This window comes from Aptenodytes forsteri, unplaced genomic scaffold (assembly GCF_000699145.1).
Source record: "Aptenodytes forsteri isolate BGI_AS27 unplaced genomic scaffold, ASM69914v1 Scaffold184, whole genome shotgun sequence".
NCBI classification, from domain to species: domain Eukaryota; kingdom Metazoa; phylum Chordata; class Aves; order Sphenisciformes; family Spheniscidae; genus Aptenodytes; species Aptenodytes forsteri.
Window position 1 is genome coordinate 2252823 of NW_008796078.1, and position 25430 is coordinate 2278252.

Below are 25430 nucleotides of genomic sequence, written 5' to 3' on the forward strand. Positions count from 1 at the left end.
TCTGTAAGCAGGGCAAGATACTGCTCCCGCTCAGCAGAGCTCGTTTCAACCGGCCAGGTGTGTGTGTGTGGGGGGGTATCTCTGCCACCTCCTGCAAAGCAGAAATTATAAATCATGTCCACACACAGCAAAGGTAAAAAAAAAAACCATCTCACAGCAATAATTTACCTAAATATTTAAAAGAAAATAATTTAAAAATATTAAAGGTAAATCTCATGGAGACTGATGTAATACTAAATGGAAATAAATTAACATTTTCATTCCACTAAACGAAATGAACACAGAACCCACACACATAAAACAAAACCACAGAGTTTGCATTGGAAAGACAGCTTAAAACTCCCAAGCTTTAACTCAAAACTTTTTTTTTTATTAAAGTATGAATGCATTTATGCTGGAGAATAGTTTACATACATTGTAAAGCAACAAGCATATTTTCAAGAGGTGTGGGCCCTCCTCAATATGTCTCCGTGCTCAACCTACATGCTTTAACACTGGACTCACACATACACTCTCACGTACAAACATAGAGACCCACGAAACACAGACATAGAGCTATCTGCTTCCATTAGCTTTCTTTTAAGGCTTCTGTAAGGTGCCCTAGTGCCCCTAACATTACTGTAATTATGAAGAAAATTGTATAAAGGAGCAGCATTACTTGCAAACTATTGATCTGCTCTCGGCCTTAAGAAAATATCAAAGTGAAACAAGTTTTTCCTTTTATTTGAGTTTTATTAAACATCTGCAATTAAGAAAGGCGTGACTCTGTGTATCTGTGAACAAGGAAAGACAGGGGAATCTTAACATGAGCTTCTCAACCAGAACAGATGTTCAAACCTGACTCCTAAGGGACCGTTTCCTTTGATCTTTACAGTAACGCAGCCCCGGCTGTGCGACGAGGCACTGCCAGCTCCATCCCACCAGGGCCACCCGACCGGCAATGCGGAGACCGGTAACACGGAGTTGAGGCTACCGTGCTCGTATCGCTTCAGACCTGAGGTTGATGAGAAGTCACAGTTTAAGCACTGACAGACCCAAGTGTCCCTCAGCTCTTACCAGTGGGCCCCCCTCCTGCGGAGCACATCAGGGCTGGAAAATGCAGAGATAGCGGTGCTGGCTCGCTGTACCCCTAGCAATCGCAGAGTATTTTTGCCCACCCCTTTTTGGTATCCTGCAGTATATAGTCTGAAACTGCAACTACTGGTGCTGGGTGAAAGACGTGGCAGCAGGTATATTAAGAAAATAGGTACAATGAATAAAATAAAGGATAGCATATGATATAATGTGTACATACAAGCATCTTCTTTCGTTTTTTATCTGTGAAATGTGAATTAACTGCAGAATGCCAGGCCATTAGTCTAAAAGGCTATGCATGGCTGTCTTAGCCTATGTACGGTCAAAGGATTTTTGTGATGCATCGCGGAGAAAGATTCTTCGGGAACCATTAGGGCTTTCCAGGTCTACTTGCTCTTGTGCATCAGCCCCCAGCTAGGAATGCCAGAGGAGCAACTAATAAAATTGCCTGACCAGTCTTATAAGACAAACAGGAATGACTCTACTTCATGGTATGCACCTGAACTACGGAGACGAGAAAGGGACAGTGATGGGTGGGTGAGAGAGAAGGGGGAGGGAGCTTTTTTTCTCACTTTTACAACAGCAGCAGATTTCAATGTAACATAATTACTTTAATGATGCATATCTGTAGGTACTGAATTGCTCTTTTGATTTAAAAAGCTGGTCAGACGAGTGTTTGGCAGTCCTTTCATTCCCCAATTTCAATTGTTGCTTATTCATCTATCAGCTCTCATTCCCTAGGCCATTTCTGCCTTTGCTGAACCGCGAATGAGTTCAGTCAGCCATCGTCAGATTCAAATTCATGAGACACTTCCTCTGATGAGCTGTTCCTGTGGATCCGGCCATCGCTTTTCATGCTGTGAAAAGTCTTCTTAAAGGCCTCCATCATGGCATGGGCCAGCTTCTTGGCCTCCAGCTTGCTCTCACACTCTACAGCATGGCAGTCCATCTGGTAGGACAAGTCATCGTTGATCTCCCGATAGACCCAAGCAAAGATATTCGGGCTGACGTTGTGGTCAGCAGTGCAGTAGGCTATACGTGCTACCTGAAAGGTATCCATGTGGACTGTCGCCTCGCCTTTGAGGTCCAGATGATGCAGCCAGACTTGGAAAGGGCGAATTTCCAGAAGGGCGTTAGCTGGGTAAATATCCTCCCTGGCGAGCGTGTGCTTCTTCCATAATTCAATGACTGGTTTCTCTGTGCAGCCTGACAAAAACTGCATCCCTGTTGTGGAAACCTTACCCAAATATGTAACCTGAAAAGAAGAGCAAAGACAGGTGAAACACAGACAGCAGACTCCGGCGTTGCTTTCTGCCATCCCAGGGAACTTCCCTTTATCTGCAAAATAAAAGCACACCCCCTCCCCACCCACCGCAAACTCCCCAATTTCCCCCATCATCTTCAGTAAAACAGTTTTCAGACTGCTTTCCAGATATTTGCTTTTTCAGATGCTGACTTCACCATTCAAACCCAGATGTTAAAAATGTTCAGTCTCTGAGTTTCAAGGGATTTCACTCTCTTCAGCTCCCCTGGAAAGCCCAGCTTTAGAGCCCATGACTGTACCTCTAAGCTCATGTTAGCAAGCCTAAGTGCTAACCACTTTTTTTTCTTTCTACTTTATTCAGATGATTTATTTGTATCGTATTTCAAACATTAATATTAGGGAGACCGAGACGTTCTCAGTTTGATAAGGCAAGGCTGCAGGGGGTCAGAAAAGCATGATCACGGCAGAAGGTTTTAAACTGTCTGAATGTTTTTTTTTCCAAAATGATCCTGTTTTTCCACCACTTCTGCTGTTTTGACTTAAGTATTAAGCCAGGAATAGCTCAAAGCTGTTCAAAACTCTACCTTTGAGCAGGGCTGAGACATTTATTACCTCAATTTAAGAAAATACGCTGTTAAAATAATCTAGTAATAAATCTACCTTAGTTTAATCACATCATCTCTGTGCTTTTCTGCCTAGCTCTTTTGAATAAATATCCTGTTATCCAATCTGCACAGGAAAGCAAGGTGGTTTTAGTGCCCTTACTGTATTTTGTTCACCAAAAATCAAATTCACTGAGAGGTCCATATCAAAATTCTGTGTTAAGCCTGCGCAGAAACATTCCCCTAAATCTGTGCAGCTGCTAAAGAGGCTTTCTTCCACTTACAGCTGAATGGAAGATTATTTTATCTGGGAAAAGGGATTTCCTCTAGAAAAGACAAATCAACGCCACATAAATACAATTATGCAGATTATTCTACTTATTGCTGTTGTCAGAACGGTGCATTTAAGAACAACTATATGAAAGCAAAATTGCTGCTAATTTGTCTCCTGCAGCAGTAACTGCTTGAGGCAGAATCTTGTGCCTCTTGCTTGATGTCTTATGTGCATTTTACGCAAGGCGTTTGGAGGAAAAAAAGTAATCCCATGCACTTTCCAAACTAATTTCTTCAAAATTCTGTATTAAACACGCAGTATCAGCTATTTTTATTTTGTATATGCTTTAAGAAATGCAAAGAAAAAATATGGGATTTCCACATTTAAACACAGTAAAAAAAATCACCCCCACAAGGAATACAGGATTTGTATTCCATGCAAACAAAATTTTCCATAAGAAAAATATTTTGCTGCAAGCTTCATAGGTTTTGTTAAACTGAGAGACCTAAATTAAGCCATAATTAGGAAAAAGCTTACAAAACATTCTTGGAAGTCCGTGTGGCTTAATCACGCCTGCCAAAAAACCAATTTCATAGCATTGACATTTCAAAATGGGAAGTCTTATTCTTTGCCTATAAATATTCATGCTTTGCACTGGGAATATGTTAAATCTTATAAAGCTTCATATTTTTTGAAACAGTGGGAAACACAACAGCTAGAACAGTTAACAAGGCAAGACCTACCAGTGTTCTGCTTTATTTTATTTTATTAGCAATGAGAGTTGAGTTCCCTGAAGTACTGTGGAATAACTTAAAAGCAAACCTCAGAGCTCACAGCGCCAACTAAACACATGCAAACAGCACATACAAGACCAAAGGGGAATGCGCATGCAACATACTGGGGGGGGGGGGGGGAGTATTTCAACATATATCCACAATCATATCGCTTTGAAAAGATCAAGATCGGTGTGCAAATTTGCACATTCGATGTATTTGAAAGGTTCGCTCAGCACCATTTCATATTCACAAGCCAGCTAACAAAAGACTAACACGCACTGTAAATTAACTGAGCATTTGGGGTTAGAGTCAAAGCCCGCTGCAGTAACAGAAGTCCTTCGCTGACTTCAAAGAGATTTGCACAAAGCCTTTAAACCCTGAGGAACAGAGAATTAGCCTCTTGCTCACGCATTTTGTCACTGCCTAAATACAGTTTTGAATCCCCGGCCGCAGGAGAGAGGCTGTTTGGAGAAGACGGGTATCACTTGGAGCACGCAGAAATAAGCACCTCTGGTTAGCGCACAACAGTAAACGCAGGGAATTGTTTCATTACGGGCTTGTCTGCAAGAGGAAGCTGTTGACAGCACGTAAGCTGCCCTGCCGCAACGGCGTGAGGAATGGGAGAGGAGAGGAAAGCAAAGGCAGCTACGTCCCACTTAGGAAGCATTAGTACAGGTCTTCCCAGGCAGTCAGCGCTGCTGAGCTCGGTGCTGCAAATTCACCCCCAGCACACAGAGCACCAGCTTCTCAGCACGGACGACTCCCAAGTGATGCTCGGGACACCTCTGGCAGCTGAGGAGCAAGACCGGAGCGGGTTGTCACACGGGAGCGTAAATTGAGTTTAACGTTCTCTCTGTTCCTTCCCTGCCGCTAACTGCAACCCCCTGTTGGCCATCAATCCGTGCGTGGCCTGCTTAAGTGTGAAGTCACACAAAAAAAAAATATATTTCCTTACAAATAAAGTATTTGTATTTTACGAAGAAGGATGGGATGATGGCTTGTTTACCAAAATGGGACGTAATGGTCTGATTTACTGTCCCAGTTCTGTCACAGTATAACTGCGTAGGAACCTTTGGAAAGTTGCTTCGTTTAACACCCCTTTGCATCTCCATTATATAAATTTCATTTTCCTTTGAGGACCCATTCATAAATATTTATAAGGTGCTTAGACATTGCAACAAGGAGTTCACAGGAGAGAGAATAAACAAAACCTCTGGTTTAGAGTCTCTCCTGTACTGTGTCTTACATAGAAACATCAACACCTACTACTGCTGGGTTTTTTTGTTTCTTTTTAAACAAACGATCATTTTTTTTCCTAGTTGAGATACAAGCATTTCACAAGAGTAGCATTACCAAAGCTCTTAGTGAAGACAGATGTCTAACATTTCATCGCTTCATGGTCCCCTGCTAAATACAGAACAGGGATACAGGGGCTGGCGAGGCACCTCGAATATTTGACACAAAAAAAGGCAGCATCCTGTTCAGAACAAAGTTTTCTTCATGATTAAATATCATCTACACGTTATCCATTACATATTAGTCCACCTGGAGCTGGCCAATTTAGTAACTTAGATATTAATGTTTGCATAATTGCAGGGACGGTACCAGTATAAACTAAAACCGGCAAAAGATGGATTTATAGGGCACTTCTCCCTGAGCTCTCAGTTACGAGGTTATTCCACAAGCAATGCTCCCCGCATTTCAGCTGCTATTTCATCACGTCTCACAGCACACCCACCTTTACTTAAATGCCCAGAAACCATTGACCACACACATCACTAGAGTAAAGCTATTGCAGTACAACCATCTTCCTTTCCGATTTGCAAGTTTGCCAACCAAAGATCAAAGAACAGATTATTCCTTCCCTTATCAGATGGAGAAGAAAATTATTTTGAGGCAAAAATTCCCACTGGTGGTCTTTTCCATTAAAATCGATGGTGTCTCATCAGTGTGAAGCTAGCAGGATGTATTAAAAAAAAAAAAAAAGAATTTCATCTTTAATACTCGTAAGAACCAGATGTGAAGGGCACAGAAAGACATCATCATCATCATCATCATCATCATCATTATTATTATTATTATTATGTGTGGATGTGCAAACACACACTGAAGAAGTGCCTGAACAGACTCAACCGTAGAGCCTTACTAACTAGAGGGTAATCATTGACAAGGACTGGCAATAGCCACAGCTCAGGCCGAAAGCTGCATCTGTGATAATACAGCTCTGACCACCAGCCAGAGTTCACCAGGACCGAATAATGCTTTTCCTTCCTCCGAAACACTGGACAGAGGTCACCTGGCAGCAAACATCAGTCCAGGAAGATGACTGATTTGTGACAGCATGGCATGTCCTCTAGCAAGTGCCATCCCATACACACCGAGGCCAGTAGCCGCGTTCCCTCCCCTCTAGCCTCAGTGCAAGGCAGAGTAGCCACGGGTTGGTTGTAACGTGTAAATTATGATTATTGCCGTTGCAGCCTTTACCTGTTTTGAACACTGTATTTTAAGTGAGAAAAGGAATGGAAAAGCCAGCTCAATGCCACTGTGTTAACCTTAAGCAATAAAGGCATTTCATATCATATCTTCTTCCAGGGGTAGGAATATATTTCTCTATGGCACTTTCAGTCCTTTGGTTTGTGTGTTCCATCTTTCACATGGATTCCTGGAAGATAAAACTCGCAACAACTTCTGGTGCATGTTAAAAATTATCCACATTCTTTCCAGCCTTTCTATGGCAAACTGGCATTTTCCATCTGATCCTTCGCTCCCCGGCAAGCCACTGTCACCCAACATGACATGAAATACACTTGTGGTTTCAGCACTTTTGTGCTTGCAAACATTCAAACCTTTAGCAAAAGCCAAGATGCTCCGAAGAGCTCCTTATTTCACCCTAGAGACGTGCCAACATCAGTGTCAGAATCTGACAAAACTGTCCTCAATAGAAAAATGCTGTGCCTTTGCCCTTTCCTAACACAGCCACAGCCATCTGACAAGTAGAGATGTCTCACGTCAAAGGACATGAAGATTAATCGATGTCATCTTTCATGCACTGTCCTGGACACACACAAACACCTGAGTATTTTGACATTGTTGTTTTCAACCCCTTCAGTCCAATAACGTATAGTGAAAATATCTTTTAATAACTAGGCTCAAGAGCTTACCAACTTTGAAAAGACCAATAGAGCAGCTGCCATAGACATTTTCACTTCTAGTACAGCACGATTTGTCAGAAGTAATAAGGGGGTTTTACTTTCCATGCTCAATTCTTTTCTTTATCACTGACCTCACATTGTTTACTTGCAGCTCCTATGAGATAAAGAACAGCTTAGCTCCTGCATGTGTCGATCTGACACCCCTATGGACCCTAAGTCCATACTGCTCCTAAGTCACGAGCCTCAGTTGGGCACCTAAAGTTAGGCGGCCCAATTTCTTTTTCTCCCTCTGTTCCCTGTCCCCGGTCCACAGACTAGTATTGCTCCAAGAAAGCAGATCCAAGTTGTAAAGATCCGTAATTACATTACATGAGGGCAGATGCTCTCTCGGCACAGGAGTCTGGCATGGGAACACGTACGCACACAGGACTCTGGGCTCTCTCATTATTCAAGACCATATGGATCAAAGGACCATATGGAAAATTAACTACTTAGTTATTTCTTTAATATAAGTATTTCTTCCACGCCAGATAATGAGAGTCTTTGTCAACAAAATTAACAAAGAAAATGAAAAAATTAAAGCAAATAGAGCACTGAACTTGAGCCAGCAGGTATTTACTCTGCATATTTGCAGTCACCAGAGGATGCCCTAGAGGATCTTGAATCTTATGCAAATCTTAGTAATAGGCAACTGTCCCTTTTGTCAATCTGTATTTTAAAATAAACATTCTTTTAGCCTCAGATCTGGTCTAGTTGCAACTGATTATGTTTGATCCGAGACAGAAAGATATTCTTCACTTAAAGGTGAGGCAAACAGAGGTAATGAGACATTTTCTTCCTGAAATCAGAAGAATTTCTCCTATGGCAACTTCAGGGTATGTGGTAATGAAAAAACGATTGGAAGGGTCTGTGTCAGGATGCACAGGTATAGACCCTCCTGTCGGCAAGTAAGCCGTCAGCTTGTCCTGGCCAAGCAAGAAGCACCAGCCTAAAGATTGGGTAAATTCGCAAAAATATTTAAGAGGAATACAGAGGAGACTTGAAGAAAGGAGCAGCCAAAAGCAGGTATGGGAAGACGCATGCATGTCTTGTTATAAATTGCCGCTGGAGCACAGATAAACATGCAGAGGCTCTCCGGGTTAGCAATGCAAAAGCACACGCAGGACAAGAAAGCCCAAGCTTCGCCCAGCCTCCGTGCACGTATTGTCGAGGCCAGAACAAAGCAAGCTCGATCTCCACATCGTTACCAGGTCTGGAAAACACTGCGAGAAGCTGCTACTCAGAAAACCTGCGCTCGGGTCTCCCTGTGCCCCAGCAGCCAGCCACACCACCAGGCACCGGGCTTGGTGAAGTCCAAAGCTGTCTGGATGGCTCCAGTGCCCCAAAAGGCATCAGAAGATTGCATTAGATATGGTGCTGGTGGATCCCCAACATCACCTTTTTTAGTTCAGAGCCAAAAACAAAGAAAAACATATACAAGAAAAAAATAAGATTAAAAGGGCATGTTTCCCCATGGCCACTGCCACCTGGAATACCTCCCCTTCACGCAGCACGTTACCCTCCCGTCCCCGGTCACAAAGCTTTGGAGAGACTCTCCGAGAGGAGCCCTGGGCAGCCTGGCAGGACCCACCAGGATGTCTGCTGGTCCCTCGGGGCCGGGGGACAACGCAGTGCAGCGTTTGGAAAGCCGGCCAGGAGCCAAGGTGGCCGGCGGGGAGCTTCATTGCAATGGCAGCGTGCACAAAGCCCACAGGGCTCCCACCCTGGGTGGCCGGGGAGGGTCAGGGCTCACCGGAGTCACACAGCTTTGAGCGCTGAAACTGGGGGTTTTTTTATCCACAGCGGAGCTGGGATACGAGCGGGACAGGCCCGTAGCGGGCTGCCCGGCAGCTCAGTCAGTCACGGCACACCTTTCATTTCAGTAAAAGCAAATTTAGCTGCAGAGTCACTTGCAACACCTTTAATTAACACACCCAGCTGCTGGCGCAGAGGGAGCGCTCCGTGCCAGCCAGGGTGCCTGCCTCGCCGCACCACCGCGGCGGCTCGGCTCTCCTCGCCCTCAGGCGCAGTGACTCTGCCTCAGGCTGGCGGCTTTGCGATTTAGAGCCAAAAACTGCTTTTTGGCTCCGGAGGAAAAACAAAAATATCCCAGACATTCCACTGGATCGCTGACCAAATACCGTGAACTGCATTCAAGCAACGTTTGCTTAAGTAAGACCCAACAAACTATCTCAGTTAAGGAAAAAGGCTGCACAGTTTCCCTCTGCCCGTCACTGCTTCCTCACCCACACTGCCCGCCATCCAGGCAAAGCCTTCGCAGCACAAACATGAGGGTCTTTGTGGGAACCGCAGAGCTCCTCAGCACACAGAAATACTCAGTAAATGCAGTAACGTGGCTTACAGAAATATGCGAAGAACTGTTTTATTTTGGAGATGAAATTCAGAGGGAGAACAGACTGAGCTGGGCAACCTTTTAATGGAAAATAACCATCGGCTGACGGCTGCCCTCCGGTTTAGGAGGGAGGGAAAAAAAGATCAGTAGTTAATGTCTGATTTATTCCAAGGAATCAAAGAGTAGCTCCAGAAAAAGCTGGTAGTGTCAGCACCTCTTCAGCAGTTAAGTCAACAGCTAGCATCTGACTCCTTTAGTGGGAACAAAGCTGAACCTAAGTCTTAAAACAATGCTAAAATTCCCCCTCAAAAACAAAAATAATAAACAAGCCCAGCAAGAAATGCATTCAACTCTTTACATCTTCAGAACTCCTTTGGAAAAACAACCGCTGGGCAGCAGCTGCTCCTTCCCTCCCTCCCTCCCTCCCTCTGTCCGTCTGTCCCACAGCCATGCTCGCAGCAGCCCTTCACAGGTGCCTTTATTTTCCCATGTGTTTCTCAGCTGTGGCCGTGCAGCAGATCCTGCCTCAGCTCAGTCCCAGGAAGGGTTCACCACACAAGTAAGGTATAAAGTGACAGCGCGGGGCAGTCATTTTGGACGTAACTCAATCCCTTTTAGGGATACCTAAATCTCTTTAAAGGACACAAGAGCTCTGGTTATTTTTAACCCACCATTATTCTTCTAGGTTTTACAGCCCCTGCGCTTCCAGGCAGCTGTAGCAGGTGAAGGAGGAGCTGGGGCACTGTGAAAATGCCTTTTCTTGAAAAATGCTCATCCCCAGTAGAAAGAAAAACATATTACCAATTTCACTGCTGCTTCTGTGCTAGCCTAGGAAAGCCCTTTAACACGGCAGCAGGCAGAGCAGATGAGTTATCATGGTCCAGGGTGGGTGTCCCAACGTCCAGTCCCACATCTGCCAGGGCAGCATCTCAGGCATGGGGCTTTTTTGATGGAGGGCAGAGCTCACCCACAAAGGACCTCTCATTCCTCAGACACCGAGCAGGACAAACACTCCACAGACTGCGGACGACGGACGTCAAGCGCAGGGCACATCTCCGAGATCCTGTCCCAGCTCTGAGCGAGACACCCAAGAGCACACAGACATCCCAGAGCCCCTCGTCCCGGCCAAATAAAACCCCAGTCCTCCCAGAGCAGAGCTCTGCCAGGCCTCCCGCTGATGGCGCTTGGGGAGGGGAGCAGAAGGCAAAAACCTCTGCAGAGTGCCCACAGGAGCGGAGCCCTCCTTACCCCACGCGACCAGCCCCATCACCAACGCTAACCCCCACTGCCTAGGGGAGAGGGGGGGAAAACACATTGACATTTGGCAAGTTTAAGAGCTAATAAATAAATACACTGGAAGAGAAAAAATTTACCCTCGACAGCTTAATTGGTGAGATCTGAGAGGAACAAAAGCAAACAAGAAAAAGCCCACTGGCTCCATAGGCCAAATAGCCAGTGCGGGATAAATAAGGCAGCAAGCAGAGCTCTCCCTCAGAAACACAACCCTGAGAAACGCAACGGTCCAAGCTTTTCACCTTTCATTACATCAGGCTGCTGCTCAACAAGCTTCTTTATAAACTACCCTGGGTATTAAACTACTGTCCTCAGTTAGACCTAAGAGCATCTAACTTATATCCAGCGACCAGGAGTCTCGGCCTAATTGGCAAAATGGTTAACCAAGCCCAAACACAACCTCAGCAAGAGCCAGCTCTGCTCCCTGCAACCTCCCGTTAGCAACAAAAGGATCACCTCTTACATTTCATTTTCCACTGGACAAGAAGCTCTTTTTGTGGTTTGGCTTGCGGGGATGAGTCTGAAATGAAATCAAGTGGAACTGGCAAACTGCAGCTAGCTTGCAGTCGGAGACACTTGGGTCCTGGTGTGAGCGGAAGATTTACGCTGCGCTATTTAAAACTCCAGAAATCAATTTAATTCTAGCAGCGATTTAAAAATGTTGTAGTGCAAGACATAACTGAATGAACAAATACATCGATCATACACAACCTCAGCAGGGCTGCCGGACACCCTACTGTACAAGTTGATGATTACATTTATTCCCAAACATTTTCTTTATGTTGCTATTTAGATCACTTTCCTTCTTTGTCTCCTTTCATTGCCTCACATAACTTCCTTTCTCTGTGCCCAGTTACCACTGGGTTGAAATTAATTCTTGGATAAGCCAGTTCATTTCCCGCTGTCCTTCAGGAGTCTTCCCAGGGCGAGGAGAGATGTGGAGGCAGCCAGGGAAGGGAGAAGAAAACCACCCCACACTGCAGTCACTATTTGCGATTACTTGGAGTTTCCTTCACAAAAAGTCCTTCCAAAACCTCTCCTCTGCCACCTCAAAACCCTCACTTTGAGAACGTCCCTTCTGCCAGGAGAAAGTGGCGTAAGTTTGTATGATCGTGATCTCCCCCAAACAGACATCTACCTTCACATTTATGTTCAAATTACACACAAGCTTTTTTCCCTACACATTCTTTATTTACATGAGGTTCAAACCAAGCATGGAAATCTGATTAAGCAACTCATCGTGTTTCAGAAAGCTTTTCGGTCCTGGGCTCCTCACTGCTGCTGTCTCGTAGCAGAGGGAAGGAGCCCACGGGCAGAGGCGGGGGGAGCAGGCTGTTTGCTTTTACTTTCTTCCCCTTCCTTTCCAACCCACAGAAAGCTCACTTAGGCACCGGTCCTACAAAAACTTCTCCAATTGTACCTAATGGAGCATGCAAAGAGCGAGTACGGGAATGGCTATATAACTTGGGCCACTGTTTCCACCAAGGCATGTGCATTTTACAATTTCTCCAAGACTTTGGACACTGAAGCACTCCCAGAAAGCCATGCAAAGCGCGTGTCTTTCAGGATCTTTTATGGCTAAGAGATCTGCCCTCAAGGTTCCCTTCTTTGAGCATTCCCCACCAGATCCTTGCGTTTCCCCTTCAGTTCCTCCTTTTAAAAGAAGATGCCAAGTAATAAAACTGAACAAAGCCCGTGTTACTAAGACATTCAGTTCTGGAGACCAAGCATCTCAACTGCACTTGCTTCCTGGCACAACTTGACAACACCTGAAATTAAGAGCAAAAGGGAAGGGAGCCAGGTTCGGGGACCACTGAAGATAACTACAAATTGGGTTTGTATTTCAAGAGAAGTGTCAGGCCTACATCGCAGGAAGAACAGAAGAAAAATAACGACAACTAAACCATTTCAGTTCTTCCTCCCCCTGAGAGCCGTAAGACCAGTAACATCCAAAAAAAGAAAAAATTACGAAATAAACCACAGACATGAGAGAGACCCAGAAATGGCAGCACTGGCTCCTTCTGCTATCCTCCCCACACTGCAAATGAAACGCATTCCCTGAAGAGAACGGGGGAAACACAGAAAAATCACCCCCCATGTAAATGTAACTATACCCGCACCTGCAAAGTCTCCTATTAAGGTGCTCGGTCATTAGTTTTACATCTCCTTCATGTGTCACTGTGTGAAATGAGTTCCATCACTTAGCAAAACCCTTAGAGATTTCTCCAGCTCTCACAAGTTTTAGCATCTCCAGGAAAAGTCTTTTTTGAAGGCTGAGGAAGAAATACAGTGCCTACACTGGGATGGAGCTCTTACACTGCAGCAATGAAAAAGAGACCTTGCATATTTCAACCTAATAAAAAGCACTAAATACATTATTAAAAAGAGAACATAGTTAAACAACTCTTTTTATGGCTAAATGAGCCCTTAGATAAATATACCTGATTTATTATTTATGTTTGTTTGTATTACCAAATTCTGGATCAGGGCCATAGCAACACAGGCTCTGCACAGACAGAAAGAATACAACATCCCTGCCTCTAAGGTATGTGACACTATATTACAATTTAACCAGAAATTTCCCACTCAACAATGCAACAGTATGTTAGCAGACTAAACAAACGATTTTAAAAGAACAAATATGTCCCATGGAGTATAATGATGGAAGACAATGGTGCCACACAGTTTTTAATTCATTTCGAAAGCCATGGTTCACAGTGCCTCCAAGGTCCTGTTTCCACAATGAATTTAGTGCTTGCCTGTGCCTTCAATACAGTCACTTTCCATTCGGATAATGTCTTTCCAACCGGTACAGAAAGATCTGAAAGCGACCCGTAGCCCCCGTGAGCATCCAGTGAATTGGGTATTCATGCAGACTACCCGGGCTCCAGAGAGGTTCATCTCCTGGGAATTTCTCCAGGCAGCGAGAGGTCTTTTACAGTGACACAGAGGGAGCCTCCCTCCTTTTCTGGCTAATTTAATCACAGCATCACCCATGCGCCTCTCCAAAAAAAGCTACATTGCCTCCAACCCATTCTCTTGGCACGTATTTCAGCTCTAAGGCGATGAGCCTACGTAGCAGCCAGAAAGCACAGTCCTTAACCACCTGGAGCAAAAACCGAGACGTGGAGACTTCTACGGTGCTAATTTCAGCCAAGATGAAAGGAAAGACCGAGCCTTGGTTTGGAAAGCCTGAAAGGCGGCACTCCAAAGTGCAGAACTGTCTGGAGGAAAAGAAGGGGAGGGGGGCAAAGGTCCTCTTCTCTGGGGACAGTTCTACTTATCACTGCTGCAATTTAGATCATCTATTACAGCAGCTTGCCCCCAGTACAATTCAGACGGCTGCAGGTCAGACCCAATCACTATTCACACCAGTTGTACAGCAAACTCCTAGGAGCTCCTTTCATATCCACAGTTCATCTCTCTGGTATTATAGAGGTCATGGCTTTTACAAAGGGCAGAAAATTCATTTTCATAGTTTTCACTGGCCCTGAAGTTGACTTTGCAAAGACAAAATCTATAGTGAATAGCCCTGCTGTTGATCTGTTTGATGAAGGACAAACCAGTGCAAATTTTAGGGATCAAAGGAAAAAAAGAAACTACTTATGATGGAAATAAATAAACCCTTCACTGTTTTTCTTGACACTTACTGTCTTCGTGCAACAATAAATACTTGCAGTTAAAAACATAATAACCAATAATATTCTAAAAAGGCCCCAGTCTTGCAGTTCTCAGCCAACCAAAACTGCCATCTGGGTTTTAAAAATCGCTCCAATTTATATTTGCAGAGGATTTCTGCATTTGTATGAATAGTAAGAAAGCAAGCCTATAAAGATACAGCAGCAAAACACAACAGTGGGATCAATACTGATGCAGAGCAATCGCTGAACCTGCAGAGCATCACATTCATCTACCCTCCATAGCCTGTGTTGCTTTAGGGGAAGTTAGGGTAAAAGAAATACGACAGCAGCTCCACTCATTCCTATTTTCTGTCTTCCTCTTCACAGTCTGGCAGTCGCTGGGACTACACGGCCAAGCCGTAGGGAGCAGAGAGCCTCGCGGGTGCTTTGCCATGGAAGCTCAGGCACCTTTACTCCGGTTGCTGCTTGGCCTACCTGGGGACGGACGGTCAGTTCTGGATAAAGCAACACTAACTCTCTGAAATCGCTCTTCAGCATGACAACAGAACACAGCTTCCTAAAGCAAAGAACGTTACAGGCTGCCTATGACATTGCCTCTAAGCCAAACACATCCATCCTATGGAGCACAGGCCATTTCGTAGCATAATAAGCTCAGTGAGGTCTCACCACCCAAAAGTTAACATATTGCGAACTATGACTGCAATATATATCTGGTAAAAATCTCAGAAGTCTGATAATTGCTTTCTATATAAACAATTACTCAAACATTTTCCATTAACAAGGTGTTTCACAGCTCTGTAACAAGTAAATACTTAGTCTTAGCCATTTATCATCATCCTACACTTACAATTTTCCATATAATTATTAAAATTATTTAATAGAATAAGCAGATCTTTTTAAGAGCTTAATAGTTCTTGATCATATCAAACTAAGAGTCCAACCAGAACATAATACTTTCTCCAGCACTTTCCAGTATCAGACAGAAAGGGAAGCGTAAAGAAGCAGGGTCCAAACTGACAAAGCAATGGCCAAGACTGGAGTAAACTGCCCACAGGGGAAGGTTTCTCTTCCCCAAACAGCAGGAACCAAATATTTCCAGGCATTTCAAGAAAGCCCATGGGTATAGAGTGCTCTCTCCCTTTGCTTTGAGGTATCTACAGACAGATTTTCAAAAGAGCACAGACAGTAACACGTGTCAAGCATTTTGAGAAAAGCTGACCACTCGGTATCTAGAAATACAGACAGAAATTGGCAAGACAGATCGGTGTGTGCATTATCAAATGAGGAATTACTTGTCTTTTAAAATCCTGTAGCTTTCCCCATCTAGGCTGAAGCAAGCAAAGTCAAAGTGCTCCTGTTCCTAGGGAGGTTTGATACAACGCTGGTGTGAGGCACAGTTGTACTTTCACTCACAGGATTAGAGCCCTTGCCAAGTCTCTCCTAACAGCCTGGTTTCCTACCAAAGCTGTTATTATTTTGGTTAAATACTTTTAAATAGAAAATAACATATATTTTAGGTTTAATTATGCATAAGCTTAAATATGACAGCACAATAGAGGAAAACAGCATTTTGGGTAACATAGAATTTACTTTAGATTTACTTTATGCTAAAAATGTAGATACTTACAGTAAAAGCACACACTATATTATTTGTCCCCTGTCATCTGTCTCTAGCCTTCCACTCTTTTCCTCTGCTGCCTCCTCATCAAAACAAGTTGGTATCTCTTGTTGGGCCGAAACCAAGTCAAAGATTCTTTAATTACAGCGCAAACCCACAAACAGCATTAAAGTTCAAGCCTTGTATGCAAAAATCAGATCTGAACAGGCCAACCTAGCTATTCCTGTGAGGGAATCTTATTTACAAGAAAACATCCTGCTGCTACAAGAAACTCACAAAAAAAAAAAAAGGCAGAAAAAACCACCACCACCACCCCCAGTGTTTCTTACTCCAGGCAAGGGCAGCCAGCACATGATGTTTTTCTGAAGGATCTTGTTTACCTTTTCTTTCCCAAGGAGAAAAAGCTGAAATAGAGGTTAGTCCCCACCCGAAAAACCAAATACTATGGCAGACAATATAGATCATAATTTGTCTTCATGTTTTGTCATTAGCAAGGTAAGATTTTTATTTTCATTTAAAAAAAATGTAGATACAAACCAACTGCATCTCCCTTCTCACAAAAGCACCGAAGAGAGATTATAAAAATCTCCCCATTTAAAACAGCCAGAGCAAGAACAAGGCAGTCCCTCCCATGGCAGCAAGATCACACAACATGCACTGGTGAATTGGAACACAGCCCTCCTGGGGATGAACTCACTAACGCCCAGAAATGGCATTAATGCATCATATCGTAATGCCTGTCACAGCCTTAGGTTCCGAAGATCCCAAATTGTTCAGCAGTGCATAGGCAGCTTCCTGTCTTCATGCATACAGTGACACCACGCTATTCTAACAGGAGGTGATATACTTATATACGTACTACAAAATAATTCCATTGAATTAATTATAACACCTTTCTTCTCAAAGAAGCATTTAGCAAGCTGTATCATTAAAATATAAACAGCAGCTGCCTACGTGTCCCTGTATACCCCAAATCCAGAGTTTAGAAGAGGAGGTGATGAATAGTATTACCGAGGGAAACTGCAAGGGCAATTTATGAGGGAGCAGTGTAATTAATGGAAATGGAAATTGGGCTCTAGCAGCCACGCTCAGAGTGCTACCCTTGCAAAAAGAGACACAGTTTTCCAATGATTGCAGCAGTTGGGACATTGTCTGTCTCATTCACAGCACAGCGTCATTAGGAGAGGTGCCTCCCAACAGCATGGGAGAGCACTGCCTTTACACCACCACATCTGCCACACTCTCACTCACTTTGCAGAGCAGGTCCTGGCTACATAAACACCCAAGAATCAGCAAATACAAAGGAGAGGCATTCGTGACGCAAGGTAACTTCACTACTTTCTTGCATCTGCCTGCCTTCCTGCCTGCCATTTGCTCTGCTCCCTTCCTTCCCTCCCAGGAAAGTGCAATCCTGGCAATGGAGAGGTGCCCCACCAGCGCTGCCCACACCGGCCGGGCGATGGAAATAGGTGTGAGCTGCATCTGCCTGGGACAGAGCCCGGACAGAGCGTGGAAGCTATGAAAAGCACAGCAAGTGGGAAGTTTATATAGGGAAGACTGGAAACGTGTGGAACAGGGCAAGAGCCACGACATGACCCCAAGAAAGCTCTTGCTGGATATGCAGCTGTTTCCAGGGTGGATCGCAAACCAGAGTACACCCTTCACAGGGAAGTGCGTGGACATCCCTGAGTGATCCATGAGGATACTCCTAGGCTCCTTATAGCCACTCAAATGGAGTTAATCTGATCACAAACCAATGATTAGAATGAACACTGAAAGGTTTACCCAAACATTTTCAATTTAAGATATTGGGAAGAAATTTTAGAAGGTGAATAGAAGAAATTCCATGGAGTGGTCCAAAGAAAGCGCATCTCAGGGGTGGGTCATACCATAGAGGATACCAGCCAGAAAGGCTAATAAAAACAGAGAAGCTGTGAGATCCCAGCAGAACTGCCACCTGTGCTCTCCTGGAGGTGGTCCAGGAGGCTGACGGCACAGTACCACACGCCAAAGCAAAATCTACTCTCCATTATATAAGGCTGATGCACTTTGGAAAAATACATAACCAGTACGGTTAGGTTTAGCAAGCAAGAACTTGAGAGAAGGCAAAAATCACTTTGGCTACTACTTATAGATTGGGTTTGGACTTGTATTACAAACTGAAAGAGATCAGGAAACCAAACATTTCTCTTTGATGTAGAGCACAAACTGCTCTGGAGTTTCTTTTTTTCCTTTTATGCTTTAGGCAAAGGAGACATAATGTCCTTCACACTTTCCGACTAACACTTAAAACTCTTACGCAACACAATGTCAGGTCTAACTAAGATCTTGCATTTGAACTAATTAAATCAAGGATGCAATGGCAAGAACAGGTTTCAGTCTTGCTTGTGTTCTTCTCCAATTCCAGCAACTAAGCTGCCACCTTCAGGCACCTTCTTTTTTTGAAATGAAAATGAAGTAAACACACACGCAGTAAAATAACAGAACAGAAATTTGTATCCAAGGGTGTCCTGCAAGTGTGGAAAAGGAGACAAAGCTGTGGGCTTTGCCAAATGGCACAATCATCATCTTAGGCCTGGAAAAAATCTGCAAGAATCAACAAAAGACTAACACAAATCTTTCCACGCAGATGGATAAAGCCACACAGAGCAGCTTTCATTAACACTTGACTTAGTGTTAATTAATTAATTAGCGTTAAGACCTTGACTTAGGTATGTGTACAGTCACTCTCCTTGATCACTACGTAACCTGTTAGAGAATGCAAACTCTTGTAATCCCAGTTTATTCGACTTCATATGCACTTCTCAGCAGATGATTCTCAGATGAACAAAGCCCTAATGACACCTGAAGGACATTGTCACATGCATAGCACTGCCGGAAAACCGAACACCTCCTATGCTGAAGACCCACTGAATTCCTGGTTAAAAGGAGCTATCGCTCTTCTCTTTTCCAACAGATGATCAGCTTTGAAGTTACTAAGAAATGACTGTATTTATTTATTTTATTTTTTTAATTAAAAAGATAGACTGGTGTCCAACTCTTTGATAGCAAAGCAACAGACAGCAGGAACTCACCAAGGTCACAGAGCAAAAATGACCTCGGGCTTTCCAGTGCTCCGTGTCAGCCCACGTGAATTTACTGTGCGTTTTGAGCACAGCAGTGCTCTTCCCCGCTCCCCTCAGAGTGACTTCATGCAAAAGAGCAACAGCTGAAAGGAAAATGTGATTTTGACACCCTTGAACAAGCAAAGGCATAAAAGCTGGTCAGGATACCCGGGCCAGAGAGAAAACCAGAGCTGGGGGCCCTGGTAACACACATGAGGTAACTCCTGCTAGTGAACACCACAGAGGGAAAACAAACAGTCCTTTCCTCAGCAACAGCAGTAGTAATACTTTTCCAAAAACTTTCTAAGTCCTATGATATGGTCTTGTTTGATCTATCATAACCAAGATAAGCTAGCCAGTAAAACAACTTGAAGCAACTGCAAAGCCCTGGCTCTGGTTCATGGCTTGAATACCAAGTTGTCATATGGATGTCTATCTGAAGTATTCCATACTGCCTCGAAGTTACTTCTAGCCATTGCCTAGGAGGAAGGTTGTTTGGGCTTTGACCCTCTCCGCACTGGGTCACCAGCATTTGTGAAGTTGAAGAAACAAATACGATTTTAACCTCTGGCACGGAGCACAGAAAGCAGAAAAGTGGCGGCCAGTAGAGTCTCTTGCACACTGATGTCTGTCATTTGAAGCAATCCCCGTTTTTTAATGATGAAGCCTTTCTGATGTCTACTCCTTCACCTCCTTCTTCAGCTGCACAGCCCATGGCTGCTCACATTAAAGGACTTGGACTGAAATGCAAATCTGGAAAGCTCAGAGAGACCCAACAAAAAACTAAAAAAGGCTTCATAAACTGCATTTTCAGTGTGGAAATCTGTGTTTAGTACATTCAACTAGGTGCCTGATACACCAGGTTTATGCACAGTGCGGTAGTACATCAATGTCACATAGGGAAACATGGAACTACTACAGCATCTCCCATAACAGACGAGAGCGACGTCGTGGTGCCATATGGTGAATAAGAACCAGGAGCCAAGATAAATACTGTACTTGCCCCTAATGTAGCTGAGGTACCGTTGTAACAGCTGTGTTGCACCAAAACCAAAACAGAAAGGGATCAAAATCCATTCTGCTGGCTTATAAAGTCTTCCGGCATGATCAAGCCTATTAGGAAGGAAAGCTCATGGTCATACGCAGATGACACACTTGCTTGGACGAGTTAGATTAGTGAGTTAAGTGCAGAGAAGTTACTGTGCAAGGCATGCGTGATCTCTCTAGGCTGACACAGGAGAAGGAAAGGGAAAAGGACGTTGTATACTAAAACAGAGCAACCAACATCATCTGGAAATCCCAAGAGGTCAGATAAAGTCCTTACCATCACCGTAGCATCGGTGCAGCTGTAGCGTGAGTGTGACCTCCTTCCCAGCTCCCAGTCACACCCCACAAAACATCTCTAACCACCACGGGCTGGCCTGTCGGGGAGGATGGTGCAGGTGGGGAGCACCACCCCAGGCAGAGATGGCAGCGGGGAGCCCAACCCCAACCACCCACGCCCTCCCTAGCACCCCACGCTGCTGCCACCTTCATCCAAACTAGACCGGAGGAAGAGTGGCCCCGTACCCACCCTGTCTCCTGGGTGGTGAGCAGGGTGCTCACCCAGATAGCGAGAGATGGGGTTCGCACATTGTTGTCCCGTCTCCCAGAACCAGCTGGCAGAGCTCCTCAGTCACCGGGACATGGGCTGGAGCAGCACCTACTACTTCAGAGGTGCTTCTGGGGTCTGAGCACCTCTACCAGATCAGGGGCAGGGAATCAGACCTTTTGTTTGTTTTAAAAACAAACAAACAAACAAAAAATCCAGAGTGATCGAAGTATGTAACAGCTCAGCATTTTATAACCTACATATGCTAAATGCTAAAATGTAAATGTACATTTCTGTTGTGTAACTATCAGACACTACCCATGGAAACGCATGATAAAGAAGTGAGTCCACTAGGTTACACGGATCGAGTACTAAAGGTTCCCAAATGTTTGGCTTAACGTCCTGAATGCCTCTTTCAACGCCTAAATCATCACTGGAAATCAGGTTCAAGAACAGAAACACGAGAGAAATTAGTCATACATGTTCCCATGACAGTCCACTGCTACTTAGAAGGAAAATATAAAGCATTTTCTTCGTTTGTTAAGATAAAAATGAAGAATGGCTTCCCATCTGAAGCCTTTAAAGGATAAACTATTTCTGTTGCACTGCTGTTAAACCTGTTTTATAGTTCTACTACCATGAAAAAGGAACATCACACTTCCAAAATGATTGCAATTATCAGTCATTAAGGATGCAGCTCATAATGCAGTACAAATCCCTTATAAAATATTATAACTTCAGCTGGTAATGTTTAATTTTATCTCAATTAAGCAATAGCCTAGAAAGTAATGGCTGCCTTTGCAACTTGAGTACAAACCAGAAAGCATATAAAGGTTCTGAAGTGTTTGCATGCTAATCCTTAGAGTATTTAATGTCACAAGAAGACAGCCCCCATGGGTACCCACATACAGTACACAGTCACTTGTGAGATGAACTTACACAACCTGAAAAGAATCAAAAATTCCTGAAAATACCAAGTCAACAGAAGATACAATTGGCATTTGCAGTCAAAAAAAACCTGTAGGAAAGAATTCTGAAACTCTGAAATTTCAGTCCTGCTCTGATACGGCCTCCCATCACGGGAAGCTGACATTTAAAAGACTGTTTAGAGAAAGCTGGATGACGACTGTGCCCAATGCAAATCTGTAGCCACACAGATGTCAGTGAAGCTGCAATCGTTTATCCCACCCGGGGCTGCGTGATCACCACCAGGCACGATGTGAAACAAGGAAGCGATCTGCAGTGGACGGGACCAACTTTTCCCTCTTTTTCAAAAACAGTTGTGCAACTTAAGAATGCTCTGCGACAGCCACGCTCCAGAGGGAATCGTAATTCTTTCTTAGCTGCAGAGATATCCCATCTTCATTAGGAACTGGAGCTCTATCGAGTGCATTTATTCAGAAATATTGCTAAAGTTCCTCTCCCAACAGCTGCCTTCACAGTTACGTATGTAAAATAGTAGGCTGAAGTTAGCCATTAATCTCACAAAAGAGAATTAGATTGATGTCACATAGTTTGAATAGTAATTATAATACGAGCTAGAAACCGTTCACAGTAATAAAAATGGTTATAAACTATTCTAGATCCACAGAGTATGATGGATGATTTATTATGACACTGAAGAGTGTTTTAAATATTGCACTGCCTAAATTCCAGCACACAGGACAATACTCAAATTTAGGGTAACTCAAATTTGATTCACACCAGAGGTTTGCTTGACCCATAATATCTTAATTTAAAAATACGGCTACAGCCAGTTGCCCACAAATGGTTTTGCCAACAAGGTCAATTAAATGTGATGTTTTATTCACATTTTGCTTGATTAAAAAACAAATCTTGGGCAAGCTACCGGGAGGTTTTGGTCCTGTAAGCACAACGCAATCTCAAAGTGTCAAAATGAATCTTGGAAGCAACACAAAAGCTGGATGAAAAAACTAGCACTGCCCAAACCGCAATAGGTTATATCCAGCAATGGATGCAGCAGCTCAAACATCTGCCTCCAACACCAACACTCTTCATAATGGCACCTTCTGGGAAACAAATATTCTAGCAACCCAACCAAATACCATTTTCAATGGGTATTTTTAAACTATAATCCACCTTTGGCAACCATTTATTTTTTACGATTCCTCCTCCTATTTTTCTGGAGTAAAAATGATGGAAAGATGTTGGTTTATTTTTGTTGCTGCTTGACAGCTAATCAAATTTGATATTTATATTGTAAGGGGATAACGAAGTGCCAAGATGGATATTATAAAAACATTTCTGAAGACAGCAGTTTTACCTTCAGCAATTCAATTTGATTCAATGGTGGCTAGACACTTGCAAATAATTGTATTTTAGATCCTTGCAACCTGATGGCAGAAATAGACCCTTCCCCTCTTAGATTGCTGGGTCTGGAGTGCCACTCGGTGGCCAAATATAAACACTCCTGTTGTAGTAGACACCTGTCTAACACCAGTCAAGCGGTCTCGTAGAGTCTACAGTTTGGGATGTATTGGATTTGGAAACAATCATTCTGCAGTTGCTTATATGACAGCCTAACACAATAAGGAACATTTTTATTCCTCACATAAACTCTGGTCTCGGGACTCTGGTGACAGTCAACACGCCCTCGGTGAACTGGAGAACGTCCAACTCTAAAAGCCGAATCTCTCACCTCTCACGCAAAAAAAGCAGCTCCAGAGCCAGGCTGTAACAAACACGTCCTCTGTGCACTGAGCACAGAGAGAGACCTGTAACCCGTCCTCACCAGTGGGTAACTCTGGATCTTGTAGCACTGGGGAGCTTGTATTTATTTGTTTATTTTAACCTAAACGATCAGTTTCTTCACATAAGCTGATACGCCTATTCTAAACAGAGAAGGAAACAGAAACTAAGACGGGGCAGGCAAACAGCAGCTTGTAAAGCTGGGAGCATCTCATTACGGTACCACTTTTACACTGCCATCACAGGAGAATAATTTACTATTTATTTCCTTGCAGTACCTCATAACTCCAAGCCAGAGCTGAACTTGCATCACTCTGATCTGGCCAGTCTCGAGGGCAAAGCACTCCCTGTACCATCAGAAAACCTCCGCTTCCTCTTACTCAGCTGCTTCCCAGACACCGAGATCCAACAGGGATTTTTGTGTTCCTATTTGCTTCTTTACAGAAGCAGCAGCCACCAGCAGCAGCGCTCACGTTCAGCACAGGCACCACGCAGCAGGCAGTTGGTAAAGGAAAAGATGGAGAAAATCAGTTTATGCAGGACCCGCATCTTTGATCCTTCAGAGAATAAGAAAATTTCAAGTAACACTACAAAAATTTGAGAACTTCCCTACAATCACCTGAGTTAGTTGCACTGTTCCTTTTCCTCTTGGATAGTACAATATATGGGAATGGAGAGCAGAAGTGAGTATCTTGGATGAAGACTCTTAACTACAGAAATGAGATTTTATTATATCAAACAATGTCAAACATCCATTATTATTCATATTTTTACTATGAGCTTTCCAAATTGCTGGCCAGCCTCCCAGAACATTTTACCTCTTGTTTTCTCTCACGGGTAAATGGCTCATGGTAACATTTAACAAATCTAATCAGAGTGCACTTTTATGATAAATATTACTATCTGAATAAATCCCAGTCAGATCAAATTAGCTGAATATTCAACCTTCTCCAATAACCCATCCACATCAGTTTAAAGAGATGAAAAAATACTTATTATAACTTGACATCAGACCATAAACAACTGTCAAATACAACACAAGGCAGGAAAAGACAATGAATTCTTAATTCAACAAGACATTAACTCATCCTGCATCAATCCACACCACTGGGCAAGGCTCCTGCCCTGACATGACTAATACATGAGCATCAGTCTAAAGGCACAAGAAACTGCCTGTAAAGCCAGAAGTTGTTGCATGGGAGACTTGTACCCATGGGGGAAAACCTCAGAGGCTCGGGACCTACTGGAAGGCATGTTTATACTGCTCACTTCAGCCGAGCCTGGGATGCTGGAAATATTTACAGTGATATAAAGGTCACTACAACTGTGCCTGCGCTGCAGCAGCACAAATGTCTTTCTTTTAAAAAAGAAAAGAAAGAAAGAAAGGAACCAGGTAAAGTCATCAGACAAAACCCACATGATTTTTGTAGGAAATCTGGGAGCTCGCTGTTCCCTATGATTTCATCGCATCAGGGGCCACGAGAAGCAGCTCTGGAACGCTGAAAGCTCTTTGTAGCACCATTTTCCTAAACCAGAAGGTTAGAAACAAACAGTGCCGGTGTGCTGAAACCACATCATCCTTCCGCAGAGGAGGTGCTAGCAGAGCCCTGAAAGATGCCAACATTTCCACCGAATCGGCTACAAAGCCATCATCTGTTTTTGCCCTCAAAGATATCAAAAGCAGTATATTCCAAATGCCTTTAAATCCCTATGTCCTAAGAAAAAATGTGGTCCGACCAGTGAACGTCTGCAGGCAGCTGCATCCTGTGTTATTCAGCACTTGAAAATGAAAAAAAGGGACGTGATTTGCTGAGAGCAGGTGAGCTGCACACCTAAGATGTGACATGTGCCACGACCACATTTCAGGGAGGCTGAAGTCCAGCCAGTTTCATGCTTGAGGAGGGCAGCGGTGGGCTGGGACAAGCCCCCAGAGCCCACTG

At 43.8% G+C, this 25430-nt stretch overlaps 1 protein-coding gene across 2 annotated transcripts in view; it reads right to left on the bottom strand.

Moving 5' to 3' along the window:
- Window positions 1–348: 348 nt before the first annotated feature.
- PID1 (phosphotyrosine interaction domain containing 1) overlaps window positions 349–25430 on the bottom strand; it is a 56036-nt gene continuing 30954 nt past the window's right edge. For both annotated transcript variants that reach the window (XM_009286693.2, XM_009286694.1), the window contains exon 2: window positions 349–2329. In XM_009286693.2, the coding sequence (XP_009284968.1) occupies window positions 1853–2329 (477 nt within the window). In that variant the 3' untranslated portion in view covers window positions 349–1852. The remainder of the gene's footprint in view (window positions 2330–25430) is intronic.